The sequence below is a fragment of the Aulonocara stuartgranti genome (genome assembly GCF_965226115.1).
Source record: "Aulonocara stuartgranti genome assembly, chromosome: 2".
NCBI lineage: Eukaryota > Metazoa > Chordata > Actinopteri > Cichliformes > Cichlidae > Aulonocara > Aulonocara stuartgranti.
Window position 1 is genome coordinate 5,369,336 of NC_138940.1, and position 26,073 is coordinate 5,395,408.

A 26,073-nucleotide genomic window follows, 5' to 3' on the forward strand; every position below is an offset into this window, starting at 1 on the left:
TATGTATTGTGAAGCATTGTTTATTCCTAAAGCGATACAAAAACGAGTCCCTTGCATCTTCTGTTACTTACAGTGTCAGTGACTCGATTGCCCCCTGTTGCCCCAATTCAGAAGTAATACAAGATAAATTGACACTCGGCCCAATTTCATCTTTACTTGAACACTGATCTGCTGCTGTTTAGAGTGGTGGCCTAACCTATCTGTCAGCCCTAATGGAGCCCAATATATAGATAAGTGTGTCTTGCCACGAAAATCAATATCGATGTGGCCCCTGATGGTTTTTGAGTTGAAGTGCTTTGTTTTCTGCCATTGCCTTGAAACAAAGAGGCTGTGGGTCCGTCTATTAACAATTCCCAGTCAACCTTGAGACAGACTTGCAGACTGAGATAGAGGTAGAAATAGAAATAGACAGATGGAGTGATGGTGAAGGGTGGCGGCATTCGCGCCGACATCACTAGAGCATTAGATTTGGTGGAGGATAGAAAAGCACCATCAATGGACCACAGAAGGCCTTCAAAGAAGAATGATGACAGTGATGGGGTGTAACAGAAAGACAGAATGGCCAAAATAGTCTTTCAGTGGAGAGGAAATTATGTCATGTGTGTTTTGCTATAAAAACAAATACAAATAAATGTCAGTGCTAAAGGAAGTTATTGACACAGTGTACATTTATTTAAATATGCCTTTATTGATAAAAAAAAAAAAAAAGCAAGTTTCATCTTGCAAATTTCTAATTCCAGTTATAGCCCATAGCTGCTGAAAATAATATGCAATCCGAGTTAGGTACAGTTTTAATGAAAATGTTGAATGTTGGTCTGTTAACATAATGACTGCATTTTATTCTTTTTCTTTTTTATACTAATTAGAATCTAAAAAAATGAACATAAATCCTAAAATACCTTCCCTTTCCAAACCACAGTATATATCAGTCAGTCGTTCAGCAGTGTTTTTCTCTGTTTTTAATTATAAACTCTGCAAAGAAGAGAGTTGCCTCTAACTGTAAAGAAGATAAGATATCATCCCTTTCCAAACCACATTCAACTTTAATTTATTGACCATTCAGCCCATTTGAGTTTATTGCCCTCTTATTTCTTAGAATATAAATCATGGAATCATAAAATTTAGACAAAAATAACCACAGTTTAATGTAAAAATAATCAAAATAAAATATTTAAAATGATCACAATTAAGGGTTGTTTAGTGGTGCAGTGTCATGGCAGTTACATGGCAGTTCTTTGTACTGTGACACATTAGTTATTTATATCAAAAGGAGCTCAATGTCCGTTTTTTGCTTAAATCTTGAAATTATGTGATCATGAAGCCTGCTGCACTGAAACTGAGACAGCTGGATGTCAAAATACAACACACTGATGGGAAAACCTCAAATACACTAATACTCTATAAGAAAAAATGGAAGATGATTTTTAAACAGCACTGTCCTTTTACTGTAAAAAATAGCTAACAGTTACTGTTCATTTCTCCTATAACTACCTCAAGTCAATGAAATTTACAATGTTCACATATATAACTGCAATAGTAACCTTAACCCTCTCCTATATGAAACATTTAATAATTTGATGAAAAGGCTACAAAAAGGCATCTACACCAGTTGATACATGGGAGGAACAAAAGAAAAAACAACTTTTCTACATAGCAGCGAGCCTGAGCAAAGCAAATTATAGTGACTTAAACATTTCAAACACAAAAATATGTAAAGAGCTAAAATATATAAAACTCGCTGAACTTACTAAAATTAACATGATAATATAGAAATAGTCTCAAAAGTTTTGCAAGTGCAAGGAGAATATGAGTGATCTTTTGGTTAGCTGACACTGATGAGTTTATTCTGATCTATCACATAGCCTGTATACTATGTGATGAACAACAATTAGATGTATTTATTTTTTGAAGTTTCAACATTTAACTTAATGCACAAAACAATATTTGGGGTAATTCAGAAATGCTGTAATCATAGTATCTGCAGCAAAGGGTCATAAAGACTCCAGAACTTACTACTGTGTGAACCGACCAAAGTAATTACTGCATTTAGATCAGTGGGAAAGCCATCTGTAAATAGGGTGTGGCTCACAGTTCAGATTTGATGACCTTTATGCTTGTGTACTGGTGTAATATCTAAAGAAAAACAAAAGAGTAGCTCTTTATCTAAGATTTATCTCAGTGCATGATGCCTGAACTCTTTACACTTGCAGTGAGAGGATCCAGTGGCTCTTGTTTTGTTGTGGAAAAAAAAATAATAGCATGGTTTAGATCCACGTTTCCCCTTAGAGGAAAGTGTCACAGATCGGTATGGGTTATTCTTTTTTCAGAATTATAACGCCCAGATCACTGAATGGCTTGATGAATCAGTCAAGTGTAAAAATTATATGCCTTGGCCTGTATAGACACTAGGTCTTAACCTAATTTGATGCCAAGGGGACTATTTAGACCGACATGTCACTGATAACAATATTACAGTTGGAACAACATGCCATCCCTCCAGCAGAGTCTCAGAGACTCAGTGCCGAAATACTGAAGCTGGTTCTGGACCACCTTGCTAAGAAACATGGTCAGTATTTTTTTATTGTTAAACTGCCTCGGCCATACTCATCTGAGGAGGCATACTCTTCTCATAAACTATAATGATGATATTTTTATGTTTTTAAACTTTGCGCTTGATATTTTTTGACTTCTCAAACAAACGTATACATTTCTAAAAGCTTTTATTTTTTTAATGTTTCATTGCTGAACAGCTGATTGTACGCTGTTTCCATTGAGCCATGACTCTGGGCCCGAAGTCTGGGGTAACGTTGTTGGTTTAAAAGATGTACAGCTTGACAGTGATGGACTTGAGAGGTGCACAGTGGGTTGCATTGTTCCAGTGGCAGCAGCAGACACCATGGAACACTCGTAACCTTTGTTGTGCTGGGACAGTTTTCCTGACTCATCACTTTCAGAATTGGCACCTGGAAAAAATGCGGAATTAAGCAGTTGGTAAAAAAAAACTTGTATAAGAATGAATTTAGACTATAGTTAGAAAAATCACTGGAGTTGTTTACATATATAATATGAATAATGTAAGTTTCAGGTACCTGTTTCTGAAGAGCAGGATGTACACACAGCTCTCCTTGGACAGCCCATGGCAGGAATTACCTTCCCTTCAACACCATTTTCTGCCACAATGTAGAACTGCAGATTTATACATTAAGACGTTTGAGTTTTTATAAACATTAAAAGTTTTATGCATTTTTCTTTGGGGGGGGGGGCAGCCTACCTACTCCCAGAGTGAGTGATGGACATGAATTGCTCTTGCAAAGAGAAACATTTCATATAATTCTGATAAGACATTGGGATTTAAACTGCAGTCTTTAATGTTACTTTCAAAGCGAACAAAAATGTTATGACTGCTGGGAACTGCCATTACATATTTACTCTGCGTAAAAAGTAATTTGTTACACCACTCATTCCATTACTTTTACATTGATCTGAGATGCTTTGTAAAATAATTACAATTAAACCCTAGGCTACAGTCCCATACACTGACATAAGTATGTATTAGGCTGTGTGATATGACCAAAATCTCATATCTCGATATAGGACATTTCTCACCCCGATAATAGTATATATCACAAAATAGTGCTCGACTTGTGTTAAGTGTTTTCAGCTGGGCATCATGTACCTGGAGTCAAGTGTTTCGACCGATGCATGAAACTATATTTTTAGATATAAGTTGCAACGGCCGGCATTTTCTGTCCCCACCAGTCTGTGGTGGGGACCGGTTTGCGGCATAATTTGCAGAGTGCAGTTTTCTGGTAGGTGTCAGACTTTTCATAATCAAACCATGTCCATGCTACAGAGGTAGCCCATCGTTTAGGAATAAGGTCCTCGATTTGTTTTGACTCGTCCTTCTGTTTGACCAATCTACACAAATGATAGCGTATAATATGAAACGATAGATGTTTTAATTTCGTCATCCGCTATATTTTATCATATCGCACAGCCCTAGTATGTATCCTAATGAGGACACACTCGCAAGCTCTTCTTTTCAGTCCAACATCAAGGAGAATGCAAGGCATGTTTGACTGTTTTTTCTTTCTTTCTCCCCATCTGGCAAATAATTGAAAAGCCCACATAATGGAATTAACAACATAATTTTAACTGTCCTTTTTGTTACATTGATGTATTATATTACTGCATGACATAAAAACTGTATGTATTAATGACCGAGCTTTGTAATAATGGCCTTACCCGAGGAACAGTGGTAGTGGTTGTCTCTGACATGCTCTCATCCGTCATGCTGGTCTCACTCACATTATCCACTGATGGCTGTTTGTGGAAGCGTTTTCTCGTTCTGAAAAGTAAATATAAAATCTGCACAAGTTATGTATAGAATAATATACACATGGAGAGTTTATCTCACAGAAATATAAAAGGTCAGGTACCTAAAGAAGATTTATATAGGTTATAACAGAAGTTGTGTACTCAAATTCATCGTGATGAGAAATGAGTGTCTGTGCTGTGTACTGCCCTTCACAGCATCATTTATCACTGCATTATAAAATAATAATTTCACCACATTTGATTTATTTAATGTTTGTTTCTTAGCTTTCTGCATATCTCACCCCCTGAATGTTGACCAAAGATAATACATCTGAATGTTGTGATAGACCAAGCCGGAGGCCGTGTGTGCATTTACTCTACGTGCTCATAAGTTTCAGTTGTTTCTTTAGACTCTATCTTTGTGTACAGTGTGATTCTGTACTCTCTGTGTGTTTATTACAGGGGAAACCAAACTACCAAACTCAAAAACCGCACAAGTGCACCTGCAGTCAAGTGCAGAAGGCAATTTAAGGCAGAGCTATTGGCGGCCATGTAGCGTTTCCTTTGGGGTCATACCTCACCGGCTCCATTTTGTAGCTGAGAAATGACCTATTTTTATGTGTAATTGCTGTAGAACAAGCTAAACGAACCATGTAATTGAAAGCGTGCCACTTCCACAGGGGAACCAAGAGTGTAAACGTTAGGATGTAGTAGGTAGTGTGCTTTGTAAGTCAAAAGAGTGTAGAATGCCAAACAGCCTTGTCCATAAGCCAGCGAAACAACCATAAAACAAATCAGCTACTTAGAAACATCTCAGGTGGAAATAAAAAGGAGGAGGGGCCACAGTGTGTAGTTTATGCGTGCTCTTCACTCAGCTAACCACTGTTGCATGCTGTCATTTGTTCCACGTGTGATGTGCTCCCTGACCCCCTGCTGTCGTACTGAGAAACCGGCATTACACGCCTCATGCATCTTGGGTTTGATAGACATCTCTAAATGCTGTCAGCTCATTCATTACAGCAGCAGGTCCTCCCTGGTCTATTTTTTGACCATCAGTTAGAAAAAGCATGATAGTCCCTTAAGATGAAGACATGATTCTCATTTTTACCAGTCTAATAAAACCCATACAAATTGAATAGTATATTTAGTATGTTTAGTGAGGAAATAGTTAAATATTCATAGATGTTTTTTGTTTTTCTTTTTAGGAAGTCACTTTTGATCCTTTCACAGCGAATAGCATATCTTGATCATTTTGATTTCCCTACTTTCTTCCTTTTTTATTTTTTTCCATTGTCCTTATTCTTTTTTTACCCATTGTCTATTCTTTTCCCTTCCTTTTTCTCCCCTTTTACTTTTTGCTGCCTCCTTTTTCTCCTTTTCCCTTTTTTCTCTTACCCATAGCAGTAGGTGACACAGGCTGTGATAGAGAGCAAGGAAACGAGGACCACCATGCACGCTGTAATGACCACGTTCCTCTTCTTCTCCTTTTCAGCCCGCTGAAGCTCCAACCATTCCAGGTCACTGAACTGACATCGTTCCCCCATGTAGCCTGATACACAACTGCATGACAAAAAATCATATCCAGGAATCATTTTTGGTTAACTGCAAACAATTTATATTTTAAGACAAACTTGTTTAAAACACATCCAGTTACTTTATAATTCAAAAACGGTTACTGCTTAAGCAACTGCTTAGTTTTGTGTTTAAATGTTTGGGCTCCCTTGGCAAATTAAATGTCGTTTTTGAAAGACTGGATTGGATTTCATAGAACAGATACACAGGGAAGATTACAGTCACAGGTTTTGGAGTTATATGACATAAGGTTAGTGAAAAAATGGAATTGACTGGCTTCAGTAATAATTCAGTTATTTTGTTTTTCAAATGATCCTCATAATCCTGAGAATCATTGGAAAACACTGGAGGGGAAAAAAAAACAGCTACCCCCTCAGTGTGCCAAGGGTACCCCCCGAGAACTCGACAGATCACTGAAAAGGTCAGACAAGCTGGTCCAAAAGTGTGCAGAACTGTCAGCATCCTGGGGCCAATCTTATCCATACCTAGTGCCAGGTTGACATTTCTGCCCACTATCTCAGAGACCAGATACCACTTGGGGGTTCTTCAACTCTTCAACCTGTTTGGGCACTCATAGGCAGTTGTTCTTTTTTGTTGCTAAATATACGTTTTCATTATAATTTGTATTAAATGTGTATACATTATCTGCAGCTTTCCACTGAAATTATGAAATATTTTTAAGTCTGTGCATTAGAACTCATAATTTACATTTTTGTTGATCTGATTTGAAGTGCATACTTCATGGACAGAAGTAGACTGTCTCTGCTGTAAACACTTTCGTGAGGCGTGGGCTTTAATCATGGAACAACAGTGACACCTGCTGCTTGTCAGCTGTCATAAAATACTTTTCACCTAAGTGTTCTTGTCTTAATTAACAGTGGGACTGCATGAATATATCTGAATATTTGAGAAAATATTTGATTATATAATTATTATATTTATATTACAATATTTAATAAAATTTGCCATAATCATATTTCTGTTTAAAAAAAGAGAGACCCTATTGAAGCAAGGCGCCAACAGCAGTATAATAGTAAAATAGCAGCGACAGTACAGAAGTAGCCAAGTATGGAGGTGCTTGGAAATTTTAAGTTAAACTATAAAATCACTGCTTAACACTTTAGTTTAACAATAATTAAAGTAATTTAACCTTGTAACTATTCAGCACCCTGCACAATGTCGCATAAAACCAAAGAATATTTGTTGTATTTTGTGTCTTGGGTCGATCTTTTTAACCAGTTGCTTAAAGCCGTGCATGTCCACCATGTAACTGCATTATTTCCATCCATCATCAGCTCTTCCTGTCATATGGAGTGCACTTAGTTAGTGCACCAGCAAAGATTGGTTGAGTCATTTGTTTACATTTAGGTTGCTAATATCAACTCCTTTGTAGTAAGGTTATACTTGATGGTATGTTTTTGCCTCTTTTAAGATACCTTTTTTGGTTTTCACCTTAAACTGTAACAGTTTTATTTCATATTTTTCAAATTGCTAGGTATTGTTGGATGTTGTTTAAGTCTTGCTCTCCGTGGGAAACAAGACATGGCTTGTTTCCCTGTTGTGCACACTAGGGGATTTTAAAGAGTTTTGCTCCAATACAATGGTATTATGATTTGACACTTATATCATGTAATAATTTATAATTGCAGTATTGTACATGATGTGGTATCGCACAGCCCTAATATGAATATCGTGAGCCCTTCTTTGAAAAACAAACAGTTATGAGGGGTGGGATGGGGTCATGGGTCAAGTAGAAGGACAAGCGGGTTTATTTACTTGCAGGCATAAGAGTCCAATTCAGGAAAGTAGAAGCAAACACCATGGTACAGACAGTAGGTCTCATAGGTTGCAGGACAACTCTCTGCATTTCCGTTGTGGCGTTTGGTGGTAACATCAGCAGAGGTACCAGGTGTCACCCATGGTGATGTGGACTCCAACTCTAGAGAGAATTGAAGATATAAGTTCATTAACTTAGATTCATTTTCTACTGCTTAAAAGAGATGGTTCATATAAACACTGTATTCAATCTAAATTAACTATCTGATTTCACAGATAAGATAATGATAGACGATGAGAATGTGCCAATACGGCCCAGGATATGTTAACAAAAGGAAACGATCACCTTGACATGTCTGCCCATCGCTGTAGTATCCAGCCAGGCACTTGCAGTAGTATTTCCCTGCAGTGTTTTGACATTCTTCATTTTTGTCACAGTTGTAGATTCCCAGGTTACACTCATCAATATCTAGGACAAAAATAGGAGCAGTAAGTTGTAACCTAAAATTTTACCAAATAAGAAGAATCATAAGCTTCGAAAAAATGTTGTGACATTATTTACTAGCTAAATAAAATGTAATTACTGTTTGTTTTTTTAAATCCTCCATAACCTGGCCTGGTACAGTGAAAAAAGTTAAGTTTTTATTAATTTAACAAAGTTGCCACACTATGTCTTTTCGATGCTTCCTACTTTGCAAACAAACTCAGCTGATAATCTCAAAACACTTCAACTGGTCTGCAAGGAAACGATAGGAGGAATTACTGGATGGTTTTAGGACTTTTTGAACATTTTGACTTTTTCCATTAAGGCTTATCTTGAATAATACCATTACCTTTACTTTCAGAGCAACCCTACCTCTGAATTTTATTTCAAAATCCAAAACTCAGTTCTGCTAGATCCCTGCTACTGTAGGTGAGATTAAAAAAAAGCTCACTTGTATCAAATGTAATCCCGTAAGCTTATTTCAGGGTCTGTTACCTCATCTCTCTAATGCATATTCCCAGTATAATTGAAGGTATACTCACCCACACATAACTGTCCATCACCTGTGAAACCTTCTTGACATAAACAGTTTGGGTGACCAGAATTCAGCAGGCATTGTGCATTCACATCGCAGCGGAGTGAGTAGCACTCATTCTGGTCTGACAGAGAGGGGGCATATGCAAACGTAACATTTAGGCTGGGCAAGATATTGAGTGGATAGAACGCCTTTCAAGGTGCACTGTTACCTGAAATCATTTTGTCGGTGAAGAAAGTTGGCTGGCTGCTTACATCAGTTGTCAGTGGCAAGCTCGCAGTATTAAATGTTTTGTTTTTCAGAGGTGTTAAATCAACTGATCCACTGTTTCCATATTCTATAAAATTAATACATAAAGAAAACATTCAAATTTATCATCACATTACACTGTGTAGAAAAGAACACAGGATACATCACCTGCTGTTCCATTTGAAGCGTCAACAGTCAAGCAAGTTTTTCCATCAGCTGATAGGATATAGTGTGAGAAACAAGAGCAGTGGGCAAAACCCATCTTGCTTTCACACACCTGGGAACAACCTCCCTTCAGGTGAAGGCACATATCTGCCCCTAAAAAACAGGACAGAAGTATAAGCCCAGGAATTCTTTAGAACTGATGGATGCTGTGTGCCACTTGTTTTTGTTATTGGCACATGTGTCCAATCTGCATGTATCTAAATATGCATGGCACTTGTTTTTTTAGATCATTGTAATCATGGTTGTTCCTCTGTACCTGGCTTAGCAAGGGGATGAACTACAACAATAGATGCTGGTTGCACCATGCTCCCTTGGATCCATTGCAATGTTTTCCCAGTCCGCTTATGCACACTGGTCAGCTGGTGGCGTTCCTGATCAGAGATCCAGAGCCTGTCTTCAAATAGTGCAAGATCAAAAGGTTGGCCTGGAACAAATTAGGGCAGACGGCAAGAAAATCTGAGTTGACTCAGTGATTCCAGGTGAGAGGCGCTTGTGTTCAGCTGTAAATGCAGTGATACTGGTTAAACTGGATTTTCTCACATTTGAATTGTGGATGATGCTATGAATGAGAAAGTTAACTTAAGAAGAGGTATACTTTTGCCATTTGAGTCAAGATTAGTAGGACAGCTGTACTATATCAGTTATACTTAGTATTAATTATCTGTCATATATCCTAGAGTAACTTATCATATATTAACTTACATATTCATTTTACAACAATGAAATTCTTATTCCCCATGCATTTATATCTGCTTTTTTAGATATATACATTTCACATAAACCTCACCTACTTGGTTCTTTGACAGGACTCGTCGATCTGAACCATCCAGGGCGGCAGTCTCTATTGTGCCTTTCCTCTGATCACACCAGAATACTCGGTCCTCTGTGAAGTCAATTGTCAGGCCAGTGGGCGACACAAGGTTGGTCCTAGCAATGACAGCACGGTCTCTCCCTTCCAGGGAGGAACATTCCACCACAGGATGGGTCCCTATGTCAGTCCAGAATAACTTCCTCAAAAAGTTAAAAGAAAGAAATAGAGAGCAAGTGGTACACAAAGTTATTAAACCACCTGTTTACAGTGCTTAACAAATTCTATTAGACCATCTGTGATAAAAAGAAAACAAAAATACAAATATTTTAGAAATCTGAAAAAACTGAACCGAATTCATGTCTTTAAACCCAAACTGGACTACTCTGAGAAGTCTTCAGTTGTTCAAGCATAACAGTCAACCTCTAGAACTAATTTTCAGGCATGCAAATAAATAACTGTAATTTGGCATCTTATTCAAAAAATAATGATGTGCTTTACTGCATTGTATGCTTTTTTTGTAAAACAGTAAATTTGAAGATATAATTTAATAATTTTAGTTTGGTGGTGGTCTAATAAATTTGTTAAGCACTGTATATACAAATCATCTATATCTTTTTGTGATATTCATTGTTACAAAATATTTTGTTTAAAATGTCATTAAAACATGACCTTTATTGGCCAGATCACTGTGAGATTATATACTCACTATCCATTTTGTTAGGTATATCTCTTTAACCAATTTTTAATGTAAATATTTAATATTTATTGTTTCAGAAACTCGTCATTTTCTGGGATTTCCCCACACAAACATCTCTAGGGGTGAAAAATGAAATTAAAGATGCAATTTACTCCACAAAATGGGCAACTGAAGACTGGAAAACAGTACCTGGTGTCTTGGTTTATGCAGCTACAGCCAGATGAATGGTCAGAATTTAGTGTAAGCAGCATGAAAGCATGAATCCATCCTGCCTTGTAGCAACAATTCAAGCTGCTTGTCGTGTAATGGTGTGGGGTAGTATTTTCTTGGTGCACTTTGGGACCAACTCAGCATTGTTGTCAACATCTTTTGCTGTTAGCCATGTGGCTCCTTATATGACCACAGCATACTCATCTTCTAATGCTAGTTTTCATGTGTCAGGGGCTTCGTGTGTGGATGAGAGGAAGGGAACCAAACGCAGGACTCACGGTGAGGGTTGATGGAGTTTATTATAACGAACGGATGAGCAGAGCATAAGATGACTGGCAGACTGAAATGACTGAACTGGCTGGCTGGACTGGACACACGTGCGAAGTAGACAACATCAATGACAAGACGGTGAACAGAAGGAAACTGAGGACTTAAATACCCTGACTGATGATGATGACGATTGGAGACCGGTGAGTACACAGCTGAACATAATCCGACTAATGACACAGGAAGCGGAACTAGAACATAATGCGCAGAGACTGACAAAGGGCTGACATCATAAAACAGGACATGTGTACATATGGAAACTAAACAGAGAACATGACTAAACTGAAAACACTGGGTCAACGACCCAGGAACCCTGACACACTGAGTTCATTGTACTCAATGACTTCTATGGTCCATCCAGTGCAGCATCTTAGGGATGTGGTGAAATTGGAGATTCAAATCTGTAGCAAGTGTATGATGCTAACATACTGTAACAATATGAACCAAAATCTGTGGTTAGTGCTTCCAGCTTGGTAAAACTGTGCCATGAGGAGGCAAGGCAGTTCTAAAGACAAATGGGGGTAAAAAATCGGGTTCAAACTGGCAATAGCAAGGTGTACCTAATGAACTGACTCTGGTGAGTGTTAGTCAAAGTTAATCAAACTGCTTGGTAATTATTAATGTGGTATTTGTTGTTTATTGATTAGTCTTTAGTCAATTGTATTGGTGAAAGAGTGATGCATATGGCTATACTCACTTTGCAAGAGGATGAACTGCGATTCCTCTTGGCTTTTCCAGACCTTTTCTCACAATAGTTTCCCTGTGAAGTCCATCCAAAGTACTGCAATCAACAGTTGACCGCCTGAGGGGCAAAATATGTGCATGCAGAAGTTTAATTTCCCCAGTGTCAGTTATTTCCTGATGAAGTTCATTCAGATTAAAAGAGATTAAGAAAGCTGGGTGTGACCTAAACGATAAACTTTAGATAGACAATTGAATAGAACTAGAAAGCAAACATCTACTAACAGCAAATGACCAGCACTGTATGAAGAAACTGTTTTCATTGTGTAATTCTTACACACACTGCACACCTTTTATCCGTCCAGTACATCTTGCGATGAACCCAGTCAACTGCAAGCCCCTCTGGTGAATCCAAACCATCAGAGATGAGAATGTTTCTTGGGCCACCTTTTATGTCAACTCGCTCAATTGTTTTCTGGCTTGTACTTGCAAAGTACACCTTTAAATGCAAAATATATCATTTATGAATACTTGCATTTATAATATAAATATGAATAATTATATAATATAAACTGGAAGGAAAACATGTGGATCATTGTCCAAACAAGCATAATGAGGTAATAGTAAGGGGCATGCATTACAGTGCTTGTCCACTGGGTGACACTGCAGATCCATAGCAAAATCATTTCCTGATTTAACTCAATTCTATTACAATGAGTCATTCGACCTTATACTCATACTCTTGGAACGCTTTCCATCTTACATTGTTCTGGACAGGGTCATAGTCTAAAGCTACGATTATTCCTCTGGGCTCCTCTGCCAAGATTTGATCCACAGTGCCATCAGGGTTAATTCTCCGGACATCTACTAGATTAGCAACTAGTAGATAAGATGGAGGTCCTGAAGAAAAATATAAGAAAATACAGTGTTTCGTGGTCAAATGCACTGCAGCTTTCACCTTGTGTTTTTTGACTTTTGCATTGGAAACAGATGCAAAAAGGTAGACGGTGTGTGTGTCTTTGTGGGCACATGTAGCTCAGCTATCTGCTATGCCATTGTTTGACTCACCAGTTGCAATGCAGTGCTTGCCATCTTGGTGGAGCTGGTAGCCAGGCAGACAGCCACACTCCCAGCTTACAGGGGTGACAGGGTTGCAGAGCTGACTGCATCCTCCTCTATCTGCAGATGAACAGCCTGGAATCATGAAAAACAATGTGGGCACAGCTAAGCTTATGAATTTGTTAAAATTCAACAGACCTTTGCTTAGTTGCAGTATTTACTCTTAACACAAAATTATGTTGTGTCAACACTGGTTCTGGCATCAGATTTCACTGTAATCCAGTTTATCCATTGCAAAATAAATCATATGCATAAAAAAGTTAATCATTTTAATTATTATATTCTAAACTGATGCAAGATATTGGCCCACAATAAACTGAAAGTATTACAACAGTTACTACACTGTTGCACATTCATCTCTTTGATCCATCTATCCTCAGTTTGACCACATCAACTCAACTCTTATTCACGAAATATTTATACAGTCTTGGCTCCAAATCACAAAGTAGGCACTGTATCTGCTGCTTAGTTTTTTGGAAATGAGCAACCAATATGTTCCATTAAACTGTCATTCAGTCAGTTGATAGATTCATGCTATTGTTCCTTTTCTTTTACTACGATGCTATAGTTAAAATGTAAACGTAATGGGAAACTGAATCCAGTATGTGTATACTCTGTATGTTAGCCATATACTATAAGGTTAGTGTTGTAAATGAGAATATTATTAACGCTACATTTTTTTACTAAGTGTATTTATATAATTTTTTAATAAAAGGTAGATTTTAGTATTGGAACATGGGGCAAAGTGGTGTAATACTGGCCATACCAGTACATGTTTGTCCATCCTCCTGTAGTATAGATCCCTCAGGGCAAACACAGACAGCACCATTTCCTGTTGACAGGCACCCATTGCCGCACTTTGTCATATTCCTTTCACATGGTATGATTTCTGTAATAGAAAAAAGACAGTTCTATCAAAAATAAAAACAAGAAATCTTTGATTTTTAACGATAAAATAACAATTAAAAAATCAAAGAAAAAAATCAAATGGATTTGATTCATGTAGATTAACATAAAGATTACATGAACTTCAACTCAAACTGATGTGAGTTAATTACATTTTTTTACAGTCATTCATAGTGCCAATAAAGGCAACGTGATGCTCCATGTAAATAAAATAGACTTGAGTCTATTTTTGGGCCAGTAGACTGTGGATCAGCCAGATGGACAGCAAGCTTCTTAGCCCCTGTTCTGGTAAAATCCTTTGATGAAGTCAGCTCTAATCCTATCAAAATAGTGGAAAGTGTGATAAGAAAGTCAAACCCAAACACTGAGGGTGATGTAATGCTAGTTAAAAGGCACATGGGGTCTCCTGTACCAGAGATCCTGAGGTGAGTATGTACCAGTACTAAAAAGCAGTAGATAAATGTGACATTTAAGTTTTCTATGTATTATATTATAAGACACATGATTTACTCATTTACTCAAGTGTCTATCGTTTTATTTATGCTGCAGAATTATAAGAATAAAGTATGAATCGTGTAAAGATGTATCAGAGGACACAAGTGGCCATCATCATAAGTGAATCATAACACAAGTCATTTAAGTTTTATCTTACTGAGAACATTATCATTTATTGTATAATGTGATATTTTATTGCTGTTTTTTCTGCATTTATTTCATATATAGGTTTTGTACAGTAAACAATAGGATAGTTTATTCTTCTTATCATGGCTAAATTTATTTCAGATCTTTTTATAGTCTTCCATTAAACCTTTCAGTTAGGCCAGAAACGCTCCATGTCAACAGTGCATGTGGTAAAACTACTGCTTTTTCATTTTTTTGTCTTTATATAAAACAATTAAAAATGGCACTTCAAGTAGGTAAATAACTACAGTTCTTCTGTCGTCTGTGCAACCAAGTAAACTCTGTTGTAATCTCCATTGTCTAACCTGCTGCTTGGCTCTATGTTTGTTTCATACTGGACCTTGGCAAAGGTTGTCAGCTAAGCAGCTTAGAAAGACAAAGCTGCTGACCAGATATGTTCCCTACTGCAAATGTCACCTCATCATCTAATCTCATTGTCTGTGAACTTTTCCTGTTGTCTTGAGCATATTGCTGTGAGAGTAGAAAAGAGATTATGATCTGACTATAAAAATATACTTTTTTTTAAAAAAGTTTTACTATATCTTGAAATTAAAAAAACAGAAACTATAAATGTTTGAAAAAATGTCAAAAAATCATCAAATTTAAGTCAAAATTACATACAAGTAAAAATAAAATTTAATAAAATAAAATCCAAGTTTATTTAACTAAATAATTATTTCTTATACATGACCTTGACAAATGAACTTTTAGCTGAAAGCCAAAAATAATCGCGTTATCGTGATGTCCTTTGTTCTACCTGATCGTCTCAGTGCTCTTAAATGTTTAGAAGTTGGACAAAGTTTCAGTGTTTTGTTTTGACCCAAGTGACCTAACACACAATTGTCAGCTCACATATATCTAGTCTGTCTTGAGGCCTGTGACCCTCAAGCCTTCTAGGGTCAAAGTAGTATCTGGTAGATAAATGCCACCTTTGACAGCAGCACAAAGAAGATCTGCAACCCAAGCTTTAGTCATGTTCAGATCTTGAATATACATTTTACTTGTTTTTTTTTCTATTTTCACTGTAAAACACATGTCAAAGCTATATTGATATTATAAACATAGTTATACTTTACCTTGGCATGTTTTCCTGTCTGGTAAGAGGGCATATCCTTTAGGACAGGTACAGAAATAAGATCCAGGAATGTTCTCACAACCAAGCGAGCAGCCATGATTCCAGTGGGCACATTCATTTACATCTATGGTACACACAGACAAAGATGGTAATATTTTTTGCAAGTAGATGCTAATATTTATGTTTTCTGTGCTTTATATATAAGTCCTTTTAATTGTGGCTGTCCCCTGTAACAGTGATCCCTGCTAGTACTAGGTTTGGCCCCTTTGGGCTTCAGACGTGCCTTAAGTATGTTGCAGATCTGTTGGCTGCACATCCACGATGCCAGTCTCCCAATCCACCACATCCTAAAGGTGCTGTTCTAAATTGAGACTGGTGACTGTAGTGGGCTTTCAGCTGAACTGAATGGTAATGTTTATGAAACTGATTTGAGATGATTTGAGCTTTGTGACATGTTACATTATCTTGCTAGAAGCAGCCATCAGAAGTTGGGTACATTGTGGTCATACAGGAATAGAGATGGTCAATGGTGTTTGAACAATGAAGTTGGTACTAAGGACCAAAGAACACCAAGAAAATATCCCCAATGCTGTTACACCATCCACAGCCTTGAACACTGATAGAAGACAGGATGACTCTATGTTGGCTTTCATGTTATTTATCCCAAATTCTGACCCTACTAATGTCATCAGATCAGGAAGTCTTCTACTGTTCAGTGTCTAGTATCCTTCTTTTCCTATTCTTAGCTGATTAAAGTAGCTTCCAGTGTTATTCTGACTAAAGTAAAAATGTGTTTTTGCTGGTGTATTTGTAACTGCCTTCTTATTTTAATACCAACCTTTACAGTAAGTGCCTTCCATACTGAGAACAAAACCTTCACTGCACTGACAAACGCCTTGGTCTGCCAAACTGGAACAGACGTTAACACAGTTGCCACCTTGGTCATCACAACCTGTTGGAAGTGATTGCTTGATACATTATCTAGAATATAAACACAATTCATTTAACTAAGAAGAACTTTAAATGTATGATAATGTTGAGCTGTAACCTGGAAATGGTGATAGCGGGTCTGCTGTTGGCTGATTAAGTGGATGCACGATCTTGATATCAACTGGAGGTTTACCCATTTGTTTTATGTTAACAACATGTGGCTCTCCACCAGTGTACTTGTTTACTTGTTTTATAACCCGAGACTCAGAATCGGTGTAGTATATGTGCTCCAGAAAAACAGATATTCCAACTGAATGAGACCTGATAAAAAAGAAGACATAATGAGTGGCTTTCGACTGGCTTATTTGATCATTTACATCAACACTCTGATCTACATTTTCTTTATTAACAAAGTTAAAGGATGAGTAACAAATTGTATTTTTACTAAATACTCACTGAAGTGGAAGATTCATGGTGTGTAGGGCGTTCCCATTGTAATCACAAGAGGCAATGGCACTTTCTCCTTGTGGCCCAAACTGAACCCAGAACAGTCTTTTGTCTACTCGGTCAATCGACAGTGCTCTCAGTTGTTCAGTTATCTTAATTAGTGTAATTTTCATCTGTCCTGTGACATCAGACCTTTGGATACTTGGAGACATCCCCCCAGATAACCAAAACAGAAACCTGCAATATGCATGTTTTGGGGGAAAAAAGGTTTTGCAATGAGCCTTTCCAAAATATTTTTTTCTGAAGTTAGCTTTGCATCTGTTATGAAATATGGAAACTTAGTTGCTTCCAGTAAGGGCACTGCTTAGACATTTCCTCATATGTTAAGCCTGCCAAATCAGGAGACTCATAATTCTTTTGCCTCAAACTCATTTTTGGTAATGCTTAATAAACTGTAGCCCAATTGAATTAAAGCCTGAGAGAAGTGTACGATAATAAGTTATGTAAAAAGCAATTTAAATATGCTCTTGGCACTTTTTAATCATGAAAAATGTTTTTAAATGAAATTATTCAGTGTTGCTTATCCATCAGGCCAAACTGAAGGGAAGTAAATTCCTACTGCTGTCCTTGATCAGAGGTATATGAGAGTCAGTCAGTCAATTTTTATATCATTTGATCCTTCCATATAGTATCGGAAGGATCAAATGAAAAACAGCAAACAAAACAAAAAACTGCTGTCATTATGACATCTGCATAGATTACCTATTAGAGGGGTCAACGCTTATAGAATTGGGCTGGGTCAAGTGTCTTAAAAGAGTCCTCTGTTTCTTCCCATTTATATCGATTCTCTTTACTTCCCCCTTTTCTCCACTTGTCCAGTATACGCTGTTCCAAATCCAGTCCACTGCGAGGCCAGAGATGTGTTTGTCATATGAATACAGTTTCTGCAAAAGAAGCATTCATAATTAATCATTTTAAATCTGCGGCTCTGAAAGTTTCCAGAACAATGCAGGATAACATTAACATTAAACAATTTAATTATGGTAATTACAGTTTCTGAAAGATCTTTTAAAAGCCTCCAAATTAGATGCTGTACTAATTAGGTTATTAAAAATTCCTAAATCATTAAAAGTGATCCTAAGCTGCTGGTTAGCTTTGGGGGTATTAAGTCTTATTAGCGCTGTATTCCATACTTTGACATTTCACACTATTGGGGACCTTGGAAGTTTCTTTGTTAGAAGATCAAAAATGATTCAGAAAAGCACATATAAAGCAGATCACGTTACTTCCATTATACTTGCAAAAATTAAGGAAAATAGGTCTGCTGTTGTTTATTTTACTGGTTTAAAAAATGTGTTTGTTGGGATTTTTAGAGTGACTTTTCTAAAGTGTGTGAAACGTTGGTCAGACTGTGAGCACATTATAAGTAGTTTTATGCAAATATTTGGTAGTTTTGTATCTTAACATTGTTATGGAATCTACTTGTAAATTAAGACAAAACACAAAAATACTTTAAATATCAAATTTTCTTGTGTTGTCATCCAAAGGATATACTAAGTAGTAGTACGTAAAATGTTTTAAAACTTGCAAAATAACCTGTCATTTTATAATTCAGCAATTTGTAATAAAATGGTGCACACCCTTTTAGTCTAGCATGGAAATAAAAAGGCTTTCACTAATAAGTTACACACACAGGAAAACAATCAAACAGAGAAAAAGTCCACTTACACTTGGGCACAGTTACATAATCACCTGTTTGTGTGCTCCTTTCACAGATGCTTTGTAGATGACCCCAGTGTGCCTGTCAACCCAGTAAACTCTCTGTTCTTTGAAATGAAAGTCAAGCAGGATAGAGCTTCCGACGCCAGGCACAAGCCTTCTGTGATTCTTGCCATTAAGGCCCATCCGATGAATAGCTTTACCATGGCCAAATATCAGGAAAGGCTGTGAAGCTTAGCAAATCATTACACACGTTATTAAAGTTAAAAATTTACAGTGAAGATCATTTGAACGCCTTACTTCTGTAAAAATAATATCTTAAGTAAACACAGTTGTATAATGACTCAACAATATTTAGATTTAGTGACTAATGATTCTGTGAGGTTTACAATAACAGACTAAAATGCCATTATATAAAATATAAAAATTATATAATTGCAAACATTTAGCATTTTTAATTAATAGGAAATTCACAAAAAAGTCACAAATCACGCCACATTTTAAATTTTTTATAATTTTCACAGTGAATGAGCATATTTACTTTCTTATCTTAACCAAATAAATCCACAGTATATATAGGTAACTATGGCAGCATTTGACGTTTCAATAGCTCCTGCCCCCCTCTTTGTGTCGCTGCTGTTGTCGTTCAATTTGGCACATTATTTGATTTAAAAAACCTATTCATCCCTGCAATGGGAAGTTCAAGGCAACCACAGCTGCCTCCGTGTAAAACCTCATCCCTTAGCAACAAATAGCTTTTGCTTTTTCCTTTGACTCTGACAATACTCTGCAATGAATGAAGGGGAAGGCAGTTAGTGTCCTCTAAAAGGTTTTTGATTCAGGTCACAACATCACTCTGGGATTCTGCTGGGAAGTTATGATCAACAATGATATTTCTACATATTCTGATTTTGTATATTGGATGATTGCTGTGCATTTGTTGTCAGATAAATGTAGCTGTCCTAGAACTAAACTTTCTTTTTTTACTCTTGGAGTGAGCAATGACATTGGCAAGGTAATGACACTGTCATATGCAACCATAGACGCCGCTCTTAACTCTGTGGAATGAAGAAAACAATGAGCAAAACCAGACAAACAACATAATGAAATGTCTGCCATTGCTAATGAGTTGCTAGGATGCATCCTGCTGAATCACTGATGGACAAGTTCACTGGAAGGTCAGTATGATTCTTGACTCAGCTTTGTCACTTGGACTTATTTGTGAACTCTAACACAAAATATACTACAATTCATCAATTCTTCATTGATTTACTATTTTGCATTGATGTAACATGTATTTAATGGCATTTCAGATGATAATTCAGTTCACATAGTTACAGACTAGTTACCTATAAAAACAAAGAAATGCAAGAATATGAAAAAAAGAATTGTTAACTCTGCAATAAACATCACTATACAGTAACTAAAATGATTGGGCTAAATAACAATATACACTATAACATGAAATTGTTGAAAGATCTTGTCACATATTTGATTTTAGCTGAGGTGCTAGTATTATATGGTAGCACTGGATTTGCAGTCCTGTTGAATCAATAATGACTAGGTATTTAATTATTAATTAATTAATTATATTAACTAAAAAAATGCTATAATAATAATACTATTATATTATTGCTTGAAGGTCATGCCATACATTTTGTTTTACCACACAAAATAAATTAAAGTTACCATTTAAACGATTGCAGCCATATCACATACCTCTATTAGCATCCCCAAATACACGCTGAAAACAGTGATGATATTTAAGGAATATGTAGTGTAGTAGAACATAGTTTCTAGTTTCATGCACAGTGTTTGGGCAACAGATTTATGTAGCTCAGGTGAAAAGGTCCTGTTATGACTCTGCTTTGCACGTGTATTCCTAAAAATCTGTGCTGCCAGATCAGCGCATGATGTTCTGTAGCTGACTTCTGTTTGGTAGACAGGAGTGTTATTATTTTTTGGATGAAAATCACGGTACTGCACTTAATATTTTATGTCCTGCTGAGATGTGGTTTTTTTGGTCATCACCATTTGTATTTTTGAAGTAACGTCTCTGTGGTACTCCACAAAAACTCAACCTGAGATACACCCACACAAACACAGTCTGGCTTAGTACAGTGCCAAGTCTGCCAAGTTCACTTTGCTGTACCGCTTACTGTAGCATGTTTAATGCAAGCAACATGTTTGGTTCTACTTGATTACATTTTTTTTTTTAAACTAAGCATCATTCCAGTACTGAATAGCAGCTGTTGCATGAATGCTTTATATCCATGTGGAGTACAGAAGAACTTGTGTAACTGAAATTACAACCCAAGACACTAATTTCACTAATTTTTAGGACACAAAGTGTTATACAGTGAACAATCACACTTTTTAATATTAAATAAATATGTATTTGTAATATCTGTCTTTAAATCTAAGCTAGTTCATTTTCTATCATGATATGTATTTTAGAAATCTTTGTTTTGAAGTGAAAAGACCACACAGACAGCAGTACACTTCAACATTACTTCTTCCAGTACGGTCAGTTGGGACTGTTGGTTAGGAGAGGTTTCATACTCACCCGTACAGCTGCTGTTGCTCCCTGCTTGCAATAGGTGCTCATCCCAGCATGTCGTACCGAGCAGCAAGGCTCCAGCGGTTTGCATCATAAAATAGATCAATATTACTGTTATCATTGCCTCGGGCATAATCCTGCACTTTGTCCCTGCTGGTCTTCTTCACTCTTTCTCAAGCATTCCCACTATCAGCACTGGCCCACAAAAATTCTCCAGGATTACGTACTGTAGGTTTGTGGACTCTTAGCATCCTTTGTCTAATGCTTTAAAGCTAGTAAGAGAGTGGAGCTTTACATACCCGTGGATGTCACACTAAAGGGAATGCAAAACCCTACTGAGATAGAGAATAAGGGGGTATTGCTGTCAGTGCAGTGTTGAACCCAGAAAAAAAATGTTTGGATCCTGCTCAGTCCCTACTTTGGGCCCCTGGGCTGCCAGTCTGTTTTGGAAGCAAAGATTGAAATTCCTAACACCCCCATGGTAAATTTTGCACATGCAAGTCCAGCAATGGTGCAAGATCTTCTAGAATTTGCAGTTCAGTGCTCCAACAGAATGTGGGATATTCAAGAAATGAGGCAGGGACGAAAAAAGGTCCCACATGATAACAACTTATTAGCTTTCTCCCCACCCCCTTACATGTGTGCTTTGTGAATGTAGATAGATATCTGTTTAAGATGGAGGTAGGCAGAGACAAGGAGACAGATGTTGCATGGAAAGTTGTCAGACAGAATCTTACAATACTGAATTTGTCATTTATTAAGGAACTAAATCAACCTTTGGTATTTTTGAGTCATTCTTAAATGGCATACATACAGTACGAGTGCAATTTACACATGCCGCATACACAGTAGGTCCTCTGTTTTGTGTCCTGTGTGTGTGAATGAAGAGTCAGTGTGTTATACTGTCATCTCTCGAAGTTCTTCTGGCTCCCAGAAGGAATGAGCAGAATGAGTAATTTATAGAGAACGGTGGAAGAGAGCAGATTATCCTTAAATTGTTTGTCCTCCTCTTGCCCAGCATGACAATTAACAGAGGCCAGGAACTACAACCTCTATTCATACCCAGCATGACTAGGACATTGTCAGGAACAACGTCCTCACTAAAGAGCAGCAGTATGATTTATAATGCTGAGAAAGTTGCCTTGTCCCCAGACAAACACACTGAAGGGCACTGACCTTTTCCCACAATTTCACCCTGGGAGGTAAGAATAAAAGTCTAATGTTCATAATTACTCTTCAGGTGACAGTGTGTTGGATGACAGTGACACATAGCTATGAATCATCAAGTAGAAACAGTATCTGGGACACGGTGAGAGTGTGGCTATTATAGCTGTATTAAAAACTAACTCCTGCTTCTGTAAGATAAATGTTGCCAGTTCTGAAGACGAGAATAAAATGATTTTTTTATTCCCACAGGGAGATTCTTTTGTAAATTGTAAAACTAAAAACATTAAAAAACATACCATTTTAGTTTCAGTCATAATGCAATGAAAAAAGAATTGATTAAGTGTGATTAAGTAACTCCATGGACACAGTGAGGAAGCATCTCTTGTGACATTCAATAAAAGATTTATTCATTCTTAGTCTATGGCTAATTGGGTGGCCAGAACACTGTGTAGATGTTGGGAGATATTGGAAGATTTGCAACAGCCTCTTCTGAGTCACAGCATGTAGATGGCCTAACACCACCCTCAGTGAGCTGCCCTGAATAAGTTTATTACTGTCACATACTTTAAAGGAGTGGTGCTTCCACAGGAAATACAGTTGCCTCCGGAAGAGGGCTGCAGGTAGTTTGGCCTAGTCCTTTCCTATTTGTACTCCTGCACCATATTTAGCATTTTCCTCCTGATGGAAAGGGGAGTAGCAGATGTCCTGGATCTTATAAATATTCCTTCACCATAACACGGCCCTTTTTGGCACCCTTATTATTGGCTTATTTGTTTCCACGGTCTGATTTATTCCTGTTCACCTGAGCCATCAGGAAACCTTGTCAACAATTTTCAGTATTTTTGTGCATGTCACATTCAGTTGGTCTGTCTCAATGTTGTTGTTTTTTCAAGCACCTCAGATAAATAGCACCTATAACGAAACTAAAGACGTCCCCGATGTCACGTCTTTATTGATCTCTTGATTCATCTTTTTGTTTTGTCTGTTTTTTCAGCTGTGTGCTCTCAGCCTTTTTGCCTTACTCTGACAGCTGTCATTAAAACCTTTGCCTGTTCTAGTCAACCATGTATTCATTTTGCTTGTGAAAAAAATAAAACAAGCTATGTCAATGACAGAAGCACAGCTGACATCACAGATTATGCTGGTTACATCCACACCATAGTAGTGTTCCAGAAAATTCCAATTCCCTTGCTGCAATACATATTTATGTTGCCAGAAAAAGAGAACTATAGTGTGTTACTACATGTTAACATCGCTGCTGCATCTGCTCGTGTTTTGTTTTTTGGTAATTCTGTGTCAGTTACACAGGATCAATCTGGTGGTGAAGTAGTTTGTGTATTGCATGCAAAAGCATGGCCTTCATAAGGGCAGCTCTATTACATACATAAAGAAAGAAATAAAAAGTAAAAATAAATATAAAATATAAAATATAAAAAAAAAAACTAAAAAAAAAACAAATGGGAGTGACTGGAAGTTTTACATCTGACAAAAAGTTATAAAAATACTGCAGTGAAACCTCTAGAAGTACATGATGTAGGGAGCTAAACAAAAGCTCAGATGCTTGTGTTTGCTTCCATACTAGCATAATCATGTTAATAATAACATAACTGCAAAATAGGAACCAAAATCTTCTTCCCCCCCCCAAAAAAAAAATGAACAACAATATGGCAATCCTCTTTCTTCTGGCCTTACTGTACAGTTAGATGTAATGTGTCCATTGTTCTTGGCGAGAAAATTCTTCCTTGCATTAGCCTAATGTAGCCTAATGAACACTTATTGCAACTGCTAATTTGGATTTCAACCTCCAAAGTTACTAAAAACTTTACAAAAGCAAGCATCTTCACTAAGAGCTGAAAACAAAACCCTCAAGGAGTAATTATCATAATGACAGTCTTTTGTAACACACTAAGTTTAGAAGATATATTGGGACTCAAGAACTGGGAGATATTACTTCTTTTTTTTTGGTTTAAATCTGACAGAAAATGTAAATCTAGAGTTGGTTATTGGCTACAGTTACAATATTAGCCACATTTTATCAGCATATATTGCCCCTTTATCAAACCCTAGTCTAATACATTGTGAGACACTGTACTAGGAGAAGACACACTATCAAACATTGTGTCTATAAAGCAAATTACTGGCAGAACACTGGAGCCATGCTCCAAGACTCTTTAAATGATTCTAGAATTGAATCCTCTTTAAACAAATGGGAGTTTTGTGGTGTTTTCCCACTTGGGGCAGTAACTTCAACCCAAATGGGTATTTCAGCCTTTTCCTCGAGGTACTAATTCTCTTCCCTGCTCCTTCGTGCTAGACTGCAAGCAACCCCAGTATGAGCTACAGTTCACTGTTTGATAAATCCATCAGGATCACATCCTCTCCAAAAAGCAAAGAGTTGATCCTGAGGCCACACACTAGATATCTTCCACTACTTGGCTGTGCCTAAAAATTCTGTCCATAAGATTTATGAACCAAAGAACCAAACCTTCCGCAAAAAGCAAATAGGTTATCCCGAGGCCGCCAAAGAGAAATGCATCCATAATTTGGCTACTCCTAGATATTCTGTAAAAGTTCATAAATGTTATGAAAAGAATCTGTGACAAAGTGTAGCCCTGGCAGATTCCAACTCCCACCAGGAACAGATTTGACTTGTACTGGAAAAGAAAAACCATACTCTCACTAAAATGGTACAGAAACTGTTGTAGTAGTCCATAACAATGCAACAAATAGCTCATACACCAAAAATACCCACCCCAGGACACCCCACCCACTCTGCACATAGTCATATCCCTTCTTTAAGTTCATAAAGCACATGTAGAGTGGTTGGGCAAACACCCATGCACCTTCACACATCTCTGAGAGGGTAAAGAGCTGATTCAGTTATCTATGGGCCAAAATAATTTTATTTCTCCCTTATCAGAAGTTACTAACAGGTGGACTCTCTTCTTCAGTGTGGCTGAGGAGTGTGAATGCCCTGAAGTTAGTGCTTATGCTATACATCAGTTTTAACAGTCCAGTGGTAAAACCTGCTTTTCCAGTGGTGAAGGCAAATCAATTGCCAGCTTACCTGATGTTGCCTTATCACCTGTGCCAGGTAAGGATGGAGTTGCAAAGGATTTAATCTCTGAATCATTGATTCAAGAAGACATCCTAATTTTCTGAAGACATTCATGCAGCCGGTGCAGGATATTGTGTGTTCAGGTGCCACTCGTTGTATGCCTCTACGTTTACCAGACCCCACAACACATATAATAATTTTTACACACCTACACAAAAAGCCTATTCATGAGTATAATATGCCTGGACATAGTGCTGACATTTGCAGTACATCTGCAGTCAACAGGCTATAATTCTGCAACCTCCTATTTCTGGTAACGTAGAAGTATCGTAGAAAAACAGGATTTAATCCAGTGACTGTTCAGATCAGAGTAAATGGCAGCTGTGACCTGTTGATTTTGTCAAAGAAATCTACCTCGGCCTGTTGATAATTGAATTATCACATTTAAAATGTCTTTCTAAACTTTTTAAAAATGTGCACTAAGCATACCATACAGACATATATTGTTACATATAGTAATTTAAAGC

At 37.2% G+C, this 26,073-nt stretch overlaps 1 protein-coding gene across 1 annotated transcript; it reads right to left on the reverse strand.

Annotated features, from left to right (window-relative positions):
• Window positions 1-684: 684 nt before the first annotated feature.
• egf (epidermal growth factor) lies at window positions 685-21,931 on the reverse strand. The gene is made up of 23 exons (XM_082555512.1): window positions 21,328-21,931; window positions 18,795-18,994; window positions 17,805-17,986; window positions 17,052-17,279; window positions 16,714-16,916; window positions 16,504-16,617; window positions 15,667-15,789; window positions 13,770-13,892; window positions 12,953-13,078; window positions 12,648-12,784; window positions 12,235-12,383; window positions 11,901-12,005; window positions 9,946-10,169; window positions 9,415-9,582; window positions 9,102-9,251; window positions 8,896-9,021; window positions 8,692-8,808; window positions 8,012-8,134; window positions 7,666-7,828; window positions 5,713-5,877; window positions 4,246-4,348; window positions 3,090-3,186; window positions 685-2,963 (listed from the first exon to the last, which is right to left on the reverse strand). Exons 1-23 carry the CDS (start codon window positions 21,452-21,454, stop codon window positions 2,737-2,739), a joined length of 3,480 nt encoding a protein of 1,159 aa, XP_082411638.1. The 5' UTR covers window positions 21,455-21,931; the 3' UTR covers window positions 685-2,736.
• Between the last annotated feature and the right edge of the window lie 4,142 nt (window positions 21,932-26,073).

Bases quoted from the DNA above. Each gene is read 5' to 3' on its own strand.
- egf (XM_082555512.1), bottom strand. From the start codon at position 21,454: ATGCCCGAGGCAATGATAACAGTAATATTGATCTATTTTATGATGCAA. The intron at 12,785-12,952 runs GTGAGTCAAACA...ATTTTTCTTCAG, and splicing joins CAAGCACTGCATTGCAACTG to GACCTCCATCTTATCTACTA. The intron at 5,878-7,665 runs GTAAATAAACCC...TTTGTCATGCAG, and splicing joins TTGGACTCTTATGCCTGCAA to TTGTGTATCAGGCTACATGG.